The sequence below is a fragment of the Bradysia coprophila genome, chromosome X (assembly GCF_014529535.1).
Source record: "Bradysia coprophila strain Holo2 chromosome X, BU_Bcop_v1, whole genome shotgun sequence".
NCBI classification, from domain to species: Eukaryota; Metazoa; Arthropoda; class Insecta; order Diptera; family Sciaridae; genus Bradysia; species Bradysia coprophila.
Window position 1 is genome coordinate 1,741,352 of NC_050737.1, and position 14,497 is coordinate 1,755,848.

The following is a 14,497-nucleotide window of genomic DNA, read 5'->3' on the forward strand; positions in this document are numbered from 1 at the left end:
ATCTGGAAACATTTTTCATACAAAACTGCTGAGGAAAAGTTATGAAGAACGGATAAAATTTAACGAATGGAAAATACTTAAATATTTTGAAATTACGGTAATCGCGAGTGAGATTCCTTGATACCTTCCGGACTAGTACAAATCATAATAGGAAATCTAAGAAAATATACAGAAATGAAAGCAAACCCCAGCATTGGAAAGAAATAAGATCGTTTTACTCAGCAGAAAAGAAAGAAGGCGGTCGTTTCCTGCACACCACACGCCACTGCTTCAGACTGGAAAGAAGCAATGAGAACATACATGATAATAAACACGAGTGATATTCGTTACGTACAGCAGTTTAACGTATTCAAATTTCATTATCATCGAATATCTTTTCGGTATATTATTACTTTATACCGATATTGGAGTAGCCCGTAATTCAGTCACAAAATGTTGTCTTAGTAAATCGATATATTTTAAGAAGCTTGCTTGCTTTAGCATATTAACAACAATAAAAAACAGATAATGTGGCACATCTAACGTCGGTTCATGAAAAATCGTGCGTCTTATCTCTACCGTAGAATCAATCTCTTTCCATGATAATGAAATTGAATATTTTTATTTTGTGTGCTGTTTATCATTTATGTTTTTATTTATAACTTAACTTTGCAAAAACTTTTTCGAATGATTTTTCGTTTCGTTTAGATTTAGTTACTTAAATGCACGAACATGAGTGAACTAAAAAAAAAGTTTTATTGCGAAAATTTGTATATACTGTTCATTCTACTTTTAGGATTTTGTGCACTTTAAATAACGAAAGAAAATTCAGTTTCAACTAAATTTACATTTACTTTAGTGCGATGCTTACTGGCAATATTAAGAAACATTAAAACTATTTAGTCGGTGCATAATTATATGCATTTACAACAGCAAGAAAGCTTTCAACTAAGTTAACTTTTGTACTCGGATCTAACAATATATTTTAAAATGTAAATCACGACAAGTTTGAGTTATGTGGTGGGAGAATATTTTTAATATGCGAGTGGTTGCTTGAAAAGCAATCCTATTCTAGGAAGGTACGGATTTATATAATACAAAATAAGTAATTGCTGCACAGATGAGGAAAGTATCTAAGATTATATTTGAGTAAAATAAATATATCTAACACAACACTACATTGCTATGGGACAAATGATAGAATTGCCCTATTTTGTGTGATTTGTTTGAATGCGCTGAAAATTTGTTCATATTGTTTTTGGATCAAAATTCACTGAAAATTTTCTCATTTTGATTAGTTGAAAACGCTTTAGTCGATTTTGTCACTTTGTATTCAGCTGAGACAATAAGGGTAAACCATTATGGCTCGTAAGGTTCGTAAGTATAGCAATTTGGTGAACTTTTGACATTTGTCCCATATATTTTTCGTCAAAAATGTACGAAATCGCCATACTCGCGAACTTTACGAACCATAATAGTTTACCCCTAATGAATTGGACTTAACTTGTGTTTGTATAGTGACTTAAGTCACAAATATTTCTTCTTGATTGAGATCGTGATGTGCATTGTACCTATCTAATGTTTCACTATTATGATCTAAAGACCTAAAGTAATATTTTTGAACAGCAACGATGCATCTCAACCACCTCTTCAAACTTAAAAATACATCAACAGAAGGGATACATTCGGTAATCTTGCAGTTCGTCAGTCATTTTGAGTGTTATTAGTCCAGACGCTTGTGTCACGAAAAGTAGTTCGTGGGATTCGAGGTTTTAAGATTTTATGTGAATGTATTCTGATATAGTATCGAAAGTTGTAGAACTAAATTTTTTTCTTGATGTCAATGAACTGGTATTACCGGTAAAATTACCGTTTTAGTGTAAAACTATAAGAATCGCTATAACTGGAGATATATAGTATGTTATGTCACTGTTTGTAGTGTGAGGTTTGCGGAACGAGCCGAAGGCGAGTGGAGTAATCACACGTGCCTAAACAAGCATTTACAAGCAGTGACGTAACACATTTTACATGTTTGTGAACGGTACGTGCATTTTCCCTGTCACAAGCAGTGATGTAAAGTGCACTTTACCGTGCATAAGCATTGGAAAAATAAAATGGCGGAAATATGATCATATCGCTAACTTTGACGCCATTTTTGGCCGGTGTCTTACGAACAGATTTCGTGTACGTAGGCTCATTCGTCTGGTACAGGTCAGAACTATACCCAAAAAAGTTCCGAAAGTGATACATCCACAGCAGCAATTAAAAAAAAAATTATCTCGAGAGTCAACTTCGATCAAAAATCCAGAAATTTTCAAAAAAATCGTAATTTCTTCATTTCTTTCTCAATTTTTTTCTTGTCAAATAACAGTAAAAATAATAAATTCAGATCACTACTTCCATTCATGCGCTGAATTGAACTGATATGTCAGGAAAGTTCAAGTGGCATTAAAAAATGAAAAACTTTTCTCGAGATACGAAATATGTATTTTTTTATGACACTAGGCTAATACACATCGTGAGCCTAATAAAGTACTTTGCACAAAGATTCATACAACGTTTTATGCAACAGAGGCATCTAAAGTTCGCAATTTTCGACATTATGTTGCTGAGTTGCGAAATCGGACGTATTTTCTAGTGGAATTTTTTATAGGTACCTAGAAAGGACTTCAACCCTAGAAGCCAAAACATCTTTTTTTTTTAATTTCGAAGCTTGTATGGCTAGTGGGAGGTGACCAAAAACCGAAAATTAGCAACTTTCTTACAAAAATTTCTCCAGTTACACGAGCCTTACACGGTCGTGTGGGGTGTCATTAGAAATGTAATCACATGTACTACTGAGCCGAATAGGGACTTAAAAAATTAAAATTCATCCACCCTGAAATATGTGCAGGTAAAGTTTACAACCGAAGACTTACACTGTTCTTACAGAAACTAGATCTACACAAAACGTACATGGTCGTGTGGGGTACCATTTGAAAAGTAATTTTATGTAGCTGTTTTTACCACAAACCTATTGGCTGAACGGTGATCAAAATGTTGTCGATGCCGGATAAGTTAAAGAAGTAGACGAAGAATGATGGTAGGTAATTAAAAAAAATTTATTGAATGAGATTACAATTGATTTGACTTAAATATAAAATTGAAGAAATGTTTAAAAAAAATAAATGGTTACAATACAGAGATTCATAATGCATAAGTGCATCTCATAAAACATTGTCATTTTCGAGGTGGTAAGCCTAAATTCATCAGGTTGACCATAAATTGATCCTTCTCGTCTATTAATACACGAATAGGTAACAATTTTTTATTCAAAGCCGATTGCCTTGATAAAATTAAAGAGAAAGCGTCACATAAAGGAAACCACAGCTCCATTTTAACACGGTACTTTACATTTCCCGATGTAATAATAACTGGTGACACCTGTTCATCGTCAGTGTAGTCCAAATCTGGATCTTTACACTCGGGGAATTCCGCTGGACATTTTGATCGAAAATGCTTGTATGGAAGTATTCCCGTGTGTTCCTTAGTCAATGGATTGTAGTTTAGACATCCAATTTTGTCAATTGTAATTGTTGTTCCATACGGTAGAGTTGGTAAACTGAGGTAGTCATCAACGATTGCTTCGGGAGTTTGTGTACTTAATTCGATAGACTTACGCAGGGCCTCTGCAGAAGGCAGTAAAATCACATTGCTACCTACTGGTCCGTCCATATTTGCGTCTTATTGATGCTTGGTACAAAGGCTTGGTAAATATTAAATGCGCTGTGAACAATGCCAATCAGTCAATCAAAAATTGTTTTTTTTTGTTCAATCGAAACATTAAGGCTGGACGTACATCGCAATGCAAAAGACATCTTTTGCGAAATTACGTGCACGCGTCTTTTTCATTGCTATAAATCCATTGTAAATATTTATCTGCATTTGCAGTGCGTATATACCAAACTTACGGAACTGTGAAATGGTTCCAATGGTGACAAGAATTGAAACTAATTTAGAGTTTATAATTCGAAAATGTTTGTGCATAAAACAGACTGATGCGCAAATGACTATACAAAAATACAATGGATTATGGCGCAACTCGTTCATAGGCTTGTCAAAACAAAAGAGTTTGACACTTGTAAACAGCTGAGAAAGTAAGTAACAGTGTAAATTTTAACTACAGTAGCTCCAAATTATAATTGAAATATTGAACAGTTTTGTGAATGAAATTCAAAAAATTGTTCTGAGCCATCAGTATTGTTGGTTAATTTTAATTTAATTGAATTAAATTAGTTGCAACTTGTATTACTTTCTACGAAATTCTAAGAATATTTATGGAAATTTTGAAAAGTGAAGGAAACGTCAGACGTACAGTACAGCATATATACGTACATTTGTTGAGTGGCTTAGTAAAAATACCTTCGACAGAGAACTTCCTTCATAATATCATTTCCTTGTCCATACAACAAGGAATTCTGAAACAGGGTGTAGGGTTTTGACAAAAATATATCTGGTGAACAAGATAGATTCTGGTCACAAAGCCATAGTGAGATTAGTACTGCCGACTGTGCAGAAAGAAAATTGTTAAGTGTATATGATATAATTTATTACTCGTAGATACCGTAGCTTCAATTTGGCATACTTTAAAATAAAAAAATCATACCTAGAGAGGAAATTACGAACAGAATTACGTAAAATTAGTAATGGGCAAATTAGCACAAAAAATTTGAATGTGCCTACTAGGATTCTTTTTTAAAAAAATTGAGAACCTTTTACATACCACCGGTATGAACTGATATCAACAGACACAACGAAAAAAATATAAATTGACCCGTGTTGTTTTATGCAGCAAATTAGTTGTGCAATTATTTGTTTAGTTAATTGGAAAATTTTCTCCAGCCTAACTGGCTTAACTCTCATTTGAAGGAAAATTACAAATCAACAAACAGATGTATCTTGAGCAATTTTTTATTATGCGCTTAAATTACCGGAAAAATGAACAGGCATTGCCCTTGACTCCTTTACTTTGTGATCCCGTAATGAATCACATTTGCACTATATTTAATTAATAATTATTATTGCGAATGATTTTAAACAAAATTCCAAAACAGTGGTACGCGATTGAGAAAATACAAAACTGACAACTATCAAAATTTTCAACGCGTACATGTGTTAGTGAAAAGCTCTACGTAAAATTGTACGAAATGTGAATCTTATACAAACTGATGTCGGGACCACATTTTATCGTACGAAATACCTCTCTAGGTATAATTACTCTAAGAAAAAAATTGACTCACTGATGAAAAATTTCAAAAAGCTCTCCCGACCATTACTTTTTCGTAAATTTTTTTGATTTAAAGTTTTCTAAAATCTGAGACTGTAAAGCAATATATCGTGTCATAGCTCATTTTAAAGGGAATTTCAAGAGCTTTCGAAGGAATATAGACTACACAATGAATCTGCATTCCTTCGAAATCTCTTGAAATTCCCTTTAAAATGAGCTACGACACGATAAATTGCTTTACAGACTCAGATTTTAGGAAGCTATAAATCAAAAAAATTTACGAAAAAGTAATGGTCGGGAGAACTTTTTGAAATTTTTCATCAGTCAGTGAGTCAATTTTTTTTATTTTAAAGTATGCCAAATTGAAGCTATGGTCTATACGAGTAATTATCATAAACCCAACACTTAACAATTTTTTTTTTCTACACAATCGACAGAAGTAATCTATCTCACTATGGATTTGTGACCAAAAAAGTTGGTTTTCAGAGCGACACTCGAACTTCAATTTTTTTAAATATATTTTCGTGATCAGGGACCATTCTGCATCGAACCTACCCGCAGGCCTTAAAAAACAAAATATTTTGGTCAAAACGCACACCCCATTCTGTAATTATTTTGTAATACATCGGATTTACACGAAATTTTGAAAACTGACAAATTTTCTGTCTCTGTGTTTTACTTGAGTTTCAGATTTTTCAGAAAAACAATAAACCACAAAACAGAAAATGTGTCGGTTTTCAAAATTCCGTGAGTGTAAATTGATTAACCGGGAGATGCAGACCAAAATTCATGAACAACAAACTACCTTCCCCTGAAGATCACCATTTATAATCAGACTCCACAGTGTAACGTAACGATATCTTTTGTTACCAAAACATCCAAAACTATTCTTTTCGCAATGATAAAATGCATCTGAACATATTCTATATTTATTTCACAATCAAATAGTCGCGCCTGTTTCCTTTTTTTTGCAACTCCTCCAGTGCGCAACAGTAAGATTTTCGTTTGACATATTTTGTCATATGTTTAACCTTTTATGATAGAAAAATGGAGCAAATTGCACACAGTTTGTAAATAACCAACTACTTGACTGTAAATAATACTCAATTACTCGTAAAAATTCTTATTAAAATTAAGCAATAAATCGTGTAACAATGTCTGTCGATTCCGTTGACCCTCGCATACAGGTAAAATGTGATGGTTTTCGTTTGCTATCTTATCATTTCAATGAACTTGACCTAATTTCCGGACTAATTTTGTTAGTTTTTTTTTCTTTCTTCTCATTAAATAACGGAGAAACATTTTATTTCGAACTAACAGATAGAACTTGAGAAGCTAAATTCGGCTACGGACAACATAAACAAGTTTGAAGTTGAATTGGATGTAAGTGTTAAAATGCAGACTTTGTTGTTAAACAACTGTGTTCATGACTAAGCGATAAATTTATCGTAGGAAGCAAAATCGGATTTTAGGTTACTGTTGGTGGAGAGTGTCGAGAAAATCAAACAGTCCGCACATAAGTTGACAAATTCTATTCAAACCGCAAAACCTTACTACGAGGCTCGACTGTATGCAGCTCAGGTTGGTTGTTTTTTTTTCATTTTCCTAATTTTAGTTGAAACGCCAAAAATTCTAAATATTTATCTGGTTAACACTGTACAGCTTCAAAAAGAATGTCAGCAAGCAGCAATCAATCATGAGAAGGCAAAATCAATTCACGTAGCCGCCAAAGAAATGGTAATGCTAGCTGAACAGGGACTGGGTGAACAATCAACATTAGACACCGCATGCCAGGAAATGTTGAGCCATGCAGCTAGTAATTTCCATTTTATTTTATCGTGTTCCTAACCGAACCTGTAAACCGAAAATGTTTTTCTTTTTTTCACATTTTTCTGTGTCTCAACCATATCTCCGTTTGTCCAAACTAACATTGCTAACATTAGGTCGAGTGAACCAATCTCAAATTGAATGCATCGAATCGAGGAATGTTTTGAAAATCTGTGAATTAAAACAAGATGTAGCTAATAGTCGGGTAGCCAAACTCCAATCTCAACTGAAGAGCTCCATAAAGGCCTCAAGGTACACGAGATGAATGTACAGTGGAATTTTGTTTTTTTCGTTGTTAACATTGTTGTTGGTATGGGAAATTAAACAGAATTTTTTTTGTAATTCGTACTCAAGACAACCCGATGCATCAATTTAATTTTCGACCACAAAAAAATTGAATGGATCATCATCGTTTCCCATATTAATTCCAATGATTTGATTTGGATTTTTAACTAAGTTTCAGTTTTTAGTGTGATTTTGTTTCCTTCTTTTTGTTTATAGTTTCAATGTACGCAGAAATCTTCTGTTGATCAGTATTTGTGCACTCAAATTCGAGTTATTTTTTTCGTGAGTTTTCTGTTTCTTGTTTTTATATTCCATGGTCGATATTCCAGCCATCCAAATTATTGAAATAAATTTGAATTCGCTTTGCAGACCGTACTATGAAACTAGGGCCAACTACAATGGCATTTTGAAGGAGCAGAAAAAGCGAATCGTCGAATTGGAATTGAAAGTGAGTAATGCAAAGGCTAGCTACAATGATGCCCTTAAAAGTTTAGAACAGATATCGGAAGAGATCCACAAAATGAGAGAGGAGCGTCGGTTAAGCAATGAAATGGCTGAAAATTATGATGTAAGAACATGTGGCAACGATCAATAATTCGTCTGATTAACAAAACAAAAATTTATCAAGGCCAACGACTGCATCGAAAATTCCACCAGCAATTTCACCGACGAATATCTGGATTTTCCATCGAAACTAAGCACCAAATCGAGTCCAATTAGACAGAAAAATATTGAGAAATTAGACTGTCCGCATTTAATACGCGATTTTGATTCGTATCCGCAACAAGGCAGCTCCGCAGAATTGAATTCACCGGGTAAAAGTGACGGAGTAAGTGAATTATATAAGATATTACTGATGCACATAAATGTTTGTGTCTGAACTTTTCATCTGAAATTTCAATTAATTCTCTGTCCACCTTAGACCGAAATTCAAAATTAATTTGTAGTCCCGCAATGAAAATTATCTGTTACCATTCGTCGCTTGGACATTTTAACATGCTCGTTTACTCGTTGCATCGAACGGAAGACGTTTTTTACGCAAAAGAACTTCAGAAAATCGCCGTCAAATGCGACGAGTAAAACCGGCAACCGAGCCCACAATGCCGGTAAAACTCACTAACCCCTTCCTTTACAGACATTCGTATCAAACGATGATATGGAACAATGGACCGAAATTCGCCTATCAAATTCGGAGAGCACCAGTTCTGGATATTCACAGCATTCTCACATCGACGACAGAACAACGACAACAACGGAAAATTCCAGTTTATCATCGGTTGGCGGTGGTAATCCGAAAGTGACATGCACTACGATATTCAGTTTGGACGATAATAATGTGACGACGGGTGGCCGTAAGGACAACGAACACCTCAGCAACTGGATAACGAGATCAAATGCCAAAAATTCGAGCCGACGTCAAAGCTTGGACATTTTAATTGATGCTAGCGATAAGGTCAAAGATGTGTTTGCGTTAAGTTTTCAGAAAGTTGGAAAATCGTTGGAACGGCGCAATAGCGAATCGGAAGTGAGTTCGGATTCGTCGGATTTTTTCTCATTTAGCAGGTGGGTGGATTAGCTATTTTACACAAATTGTTTGGAAAATGCTTTTTTTCTAAAATCCAGGTCGGAAAACAAGGACGGATTATCAGATGAACAAGTCGAAAATTTACTGTTAAATGAAGACTGCACTGATATGTTAACCATATCAAAGTAAATCATTGTATAACTCGCACAAAATTACCAACGGCTGCATATATTTTAATCAACATGAGGCTGATGTGGAGGCTGCAAAAATGCAAAACTAATTTTATCACAAAGAAGAAGGAGAAGGAAAACAGCAAATGAGAGCAAAAACCCATTTCAAGTCTTAATTGAAACTAATCTAGTCATTTTAGTCTGAGAATTAGAGTTAATTTCTTAATAATAGTTGCAATTTGTGAGCAATTTCAAAAATGTGTACCTTGATCATATTTATGCATGATGACGATGAATGTTACAGTTACGAGAAAGAAAATATCATTTTCGGCCACTTTATTATGGCTAAGCCAACACGATCTTGACTTTTATTTCGTAATTTGTTGTGTCTCGCCGATTAATTGCCGTTAGTGATGATGGTGTTGGTGATAACGTTAGTAATGATGGAGATTTGTAGTACGTCAAAAGCGTCAAATTTTCACAAATTTTTTGGGGATCCAGAGTACTGCTTCCAGCAATAAAAATTGTAGGAGTAAATGCCAACTATTCAGCGTTGGTCCGTAATTTAGTGTCAATTCAACAGCGTCTCCAAAGTCTTAATGAAGCAACAATTGAAGCAATAAATTGGCTATTAAGTGAATTAGATATTGGCATCTGAAAGCAGTGTTTAAAAAAAAAAGTTATTACAGCTATCAGCTGTTGATTAATTGAAACTTAAAGCTTCAAAGAAACTTGTTACAGAAATAATGTAAACCATACGATCGATATATAATTTAGTGTCAAGATTCAAAAGCACCATTCGATAGTCCATGTAGACGCCATCTTCGACACAATAATAGTCACATCCTCCATAACCATTAACGTGGTCTGCTTAACAGGCTTTACACGATGTTCGAGCTGGAGCATTGAAACCAAAATTCGATGCATTCAGTTTACGTTTCCGCCTTTATGATCGAATCCCTTGTCCAAAACGTACGTTCGACGTCTAACAGTTCCATTATACGAACGGCCATTTAACCTTTTAGAAACGGCAAGCATATGACGAGCCTTTTGAAGTAGTTGCAAAACTTGTTGCAAAAAATATTTTCCTTTTACGAATTTTGCAACTACTTTGACAACTACTTCAGGTTGCTCCCAGTCGTTTGAAGTAGTTGCAAAAGTTGTCGCAAAAAACATTTCCCTTTACGAATTTTGCAACTTCTTTTGCAACTACTTCAGGATGACGAGTATTAATATCGGGTCTATTGCTTCCAACGATCAAAGTATTTTAATTTGTTGATTTCAAATCTTGTACTTCAATCTGTTAACATACATTTTGCCTTTGCTATATAATGCACCATATTACCCAGGGCTTGTCATTATTTTTGTTGTCATAACAGATGAATAGCCGTATGGACAGGTTAAATTGAACGGTATTTCCGAACCATATTAAATCCCTATGGCTTTAGGACTAAGTCGCTCAAAAAATTCGACGTAATAATCCAAAGATGTGCCTTTTGAAATCATTCCATTCACAAAAAATTGTAACAACTACGAGAACATTCGGATCATTAACCTGTATAACGCATCATGGACACTAAGGTACGATTAGCCGAAGTTCTCAGCAGAGTTCGATAATCAATGAGAAAAAGGTAAAGCTACGGGCTGCTTCACACTCGACAAGTTCTCTCCGTTTTCATTCATTCCGTTTTCATTCATTCCGTTTTACTTGACGGATGTGTTTAAACAATAGCGCACAGCAGTATTCAATCAATGGAACACATAATTGTTTCAACGTATCTCTCAATTAGGGATGGGAGGCGTTCAAAATTATCGATAATATCAATGGGAAGAAATTATCGATAATCGATTAATCGGTGTCGGGGAATCTCGCACACGCGATCATAGTATGCGTCCTTTTACGACATGTAACGAAAAGTCATGACTGTGCGAGATTCACCCCTTAGAGGTGAATCTCGCACACCATGAATTTGTGTGGTGTGCGAGATTACCCTACCCCGATTAATCATATCGTTATCGATAATTTAATAATTATCGATAATTATCAAAATATCGAAATTCGATAATTATCAAAATATCGATATTTTGATATTTATCTGAAAATTCATGATAACATACCGATATATCGGAATATATCGATAAATATCGGATTTTCGGACCGAAATATCGATATATCGAATTATCGATATCTTGATAATTATCAAAATATCAATAATTATCGATTATCGATATTTTTTTATAATTTTCGATAAAAAAAGTCGATAATTATCGATAATCATTTTCATTATCGCCCATGCCTACTCTCAATTAAACGAAGGCGTAAACGGAATCAAAACAGTGAGGTGTTTTTGAGTAAAGTTTTTAAGACCACGCCTCTTTTAACAGGAATTAGGACGCTCGATATTTTACGATTTTAGCAACGTTTTTAGGATCTCGATTGTTTGCTTTTCTTTATTTCATCAGAAATAATTTACTTAAACGTGTTTCTTCGATTATGTCGGTTTTTATGAACTTACCGTTTGCTGGCCTTCAGTATATTATCACAAGATCTTCCTTTCACTTGTAACTTGTAACTTTAAAAAAAAAATCTTTTCCACTTTATGTTATGGTTCAAGGATCAAATAATTGTAAATCGTCGTTAGTGGTCAATTAAATATTGTCGCTTCAGCTCAGTAATTTCGATTTGTCAGAAAAGTGTCAAATTTTTGTTGTTTTTTAGCTAAAAATAGTTTAAATTTAAATTCTTGGTTTATTAGACTCGCACGATACGAAGTAAATCGTGAGAGTCTTTATGTTTTGCCCACCATCGTGTAAGTAAGTGAAATAATCGAAAACGGCCTATATCGTAGTGGGCAATTATTATCAGTATGATATTATAAGACGATTGAGCCATGTCCGTCCGTCCGTCCGTCCGTCCGTCCGTCCGTCCGTCTGTCCGTCCGTCCGTCTGTCCGTCCGTCCGTCCGTCCGTCCGACCGTCCGTCCGTCCGTCCGTCCGTCCGTCCGTCTGTCTGTCCGTCCGTCTGTCTGTCCGTGTGTCGTAACTTTAGAAAAATATGAAAGGACGGTTGAAGCGACACGCTCAAACTATCCAAACTTTTGATCCCGATCTTTTTGACTCTGCCCATCTACAATTATCACTTGAGTCTGGTATATTGATGAAGGGTGAGCCTTTTCGATCAGACCTCAAAAATTTATAGGTCACAGCGTCTCGCGCAACGACACACATCACTCCATTAAGATTTTTAGTCCCAATCGAATTCACTCTGCCCAACTACCATTCTCACGTATGTCTGATATGTGATAGAGGGTGAGCCTTTTCGATGAGAACTCAAATATTTAAGATGCTTCAACAAAGATGTTCACCGAACGAGCGCTGCGCATAGACTAGTGCTGCTGTAAATTTTTGTAATATTATGTAATAAATTCAATTACAGTTGACTATCAAATGTCGAACAATCTAGTAGCTAGCGGATCATACATTTTAATCAGTCAATATATGACGCTCGTCCAGTTAACATCTCCGCCAAAAAATTCTCCCTCAACTATCAACTATTGATAGTTGTCTATCAATATTGGATAGGTAGAATGTTTAACGGTGATGTCAACTGGACAAGAGTCACGAATTGACTGATTAAAATGTATGATCCGCTCGTCCAGTTAACATCTCCACTAAAACATTCTTCCTCAACTATTGATAGTCAACTATCAATAGTTGATAGTTGAAAGAGAATGTTTTAGCGGAGATGTTAACTAGGCGAGCGTCAAGACTTGACTGATTAAAATGTATGATCCGCTTGCGCCTACGTTGTTCGACATTTGACTATCAATATTTAACTATTAATAGTAAGTACTCTTCATATTATGTGATTTCACAATTGTACCATTTTCGAAATTTAATTTATGTAATAAGGACTACTGTGATTGTAATAGCAGTTACACTCAACTATACTAAATGTGTGGAAATATTGCGAAAATTGTAGTTTCGGAACGTGCGAGTCTATTGCTAACGCGCCTGCCGCGTCAATCTCCTCTTGTTTTTCAGGAGTTTGTCAGACTTGATGAAAAACATTTTTTTCTGAGCCAACAATACAAATCTCTAAATTACAGTTAAAATACAGAACATTCGCATGGGCAGACCGTGTGAAACTCGTGTGAAAGTAGTAAATTATAACACGATGTGATCAGTAGAGGCATTTTTGAGTATGTACATACCGAGAAGAATACAAACAAACAATATTTACAACGAATGATACCGAAGCCTGGTGAGGTCTTTTTTCTTTTTCTCGATTTTTTCTGGAGGCAAGCAGGAAGAATAGTTTCATTAGTCGATATCCAGCTGTTGAACAATAAACATCTCCACCAACTTTTACCAATTTGGTAGTCAACTACCAAATTATCGAATTATAAATAGGCAAGCAGCCTAAATAATTTCATCAGTCGGTGTGCAGCTCTCAAACAGTAAACATCTCTTTCACATCTCTATTAGCATGGTCGTCAACTACCAGTTTGGTCGTCAACTACCAGTTTGGTCGTCAACTACCAGTTTGGTCGTCAACTACCAGTTTGGTCGTCAACTACCAGTTTGGTCGTCAACTACCAGTTTGGTCGTCAACTACCAGTTTGGTCGTCAACTACCAGTTTGGTCGTCAACTACCAGTTTGGTCGTCAACTACCAGTTTGGTCGTCAACTACCAGTTTGGTCGTCAACTACCAGTTTGGTAGTCAACTAAAAATTAAGCATTAATTAGGCGAGCATGTGGAATAATTTTGTCAGTCGTCGTGTAGTTCTCGAATAGCAAACTCCAAAAATTTCGAATTGCAATGTTAACTGTGAGCTATCGGCTATCAGATAACAGATAATTATTATTTGGTGTTGATTTGCTCATAGTGGTTTTGCAATTTGGAATATCAAGCCAGCTACCAAAACTACCAACTTCCAAAATTACCAACTACCAAAAATACCAACTACCGACTGAGAGCTACCAAAGACCTAAAAACTCACCTACTGTGACGATTCTCGTCGTCGTGACGATGTGGCGATTTTTTTATATGTAAAATCTTCAGAAGCGGTCTGCGTGACCTCCCCAAAGTTTACAGCCTTGATAAGACCCATGTACCTCTGAGCCACAGACCACCTAGACCCATGTCTTTATAAAAGGAATGGCTAACAATTCGTATCATAAAACTAAATCTGTATTCGTCTTTCAGTTATTTCATGTGTACGTAATTCTTAATACGATAGGCAAAAAGTGGTAAAAAGAAGCTTAATGACTGCTCAACCAACCAACGAAAAAATTTCGTGGTAACAAGGAAACAATGTTGCGTTTACATTTATTCCCATCTCATTGCTCCAACGTTGCCCATCTACGAACTTAACCTCATGAATATCATTCTCTGTCAATTAAAACAAAAATTTTGAAAATTGGGTAAAGCTTACTTATT

General features: G+C 35.2%; 1 protein-coding gene and 1 long non-coding RNA gene across 3 annotated transcripts; one reads left to right on the forward strand and one right to left on the reverse strand.

Annotated features, from left to right (window-relative positions):
* Positions 1-3,359: 3,359 nt before the first annotated feature.
* Positions 3,360-4,056, reverse strand: LOC119082967. Its single transcript, XR_005088758.1, has 2 exons — positions 3,930-4,056; positions 3,360-3,744 (listed from the first exon to the last, which is right to left on the reverse strand). It is a non-coding gene; the product is annotated as an uncharacterized LOC119082967 (long non-coding RNA).
* A 2,175-nt stretch (positions 4,057-6,231) lies between these two features.
* LOC119082228 (SH3 domain-binding protein 5) lies at positions 6,232-9,411 on the forward strand. Of its 2 annotated transcripts, XM_037191686.1 has the most exons (10): positions 6,232-6,432; positions 6,566-6,628; positions 6,698-6,826; positions 6,908-7,061; positions 7,189-7,324; positions 7,574-7,639; positions 7,727-7,925; positions 7,986-8,186; positions 8,493-8,920; positions 8,981-9,411. In XM_037191686.1, the coding sequence occupies exons 1-10, from the start codon at positions 6,400-6,402 to the stop codon at positions 9,069-9,071; spliced, it is 1,500 nt and encodes a 499-aa protein (XP_037047581.1). In that variant the 5' UTR covers positions 6,232-6,399; the 3' UTR covers positions 9,072-9,411. The 2 variants fall into 2 exon arrangements, with proteins under 2 accessions (XP_037047581.1, XP_037047589.1); XM_037191694.1 differs by lacking the exon at positions 7,574-7,639 and having other exon boundaries at positions 6,233-6,432.
* Positions 9,412-14,497: the final 5,086 nt, after the last annotated feature.

Coding starts and splice junctions, on each gene's coding strand:
- LOC119082228 (XM_037191686.1), top strand. CDS start 6,400: ATGTCTGTCGATTCCGTTGACCCTCGCATACAG. Junction 6,433..6,565: donor CCGTTGACCCTCGCATACAG/GTAAAATGTGAT, acceptor TCGAACTAACAG/ATAGAACTTGAGAAGCTAAA. Junction 8,187..8,492: donor CACCGGGTAAAAGTGACGGA/GTAAGTGAATTA, acceptor CTTCCTTTACAG/ACATTCGTATCAAACGATGA.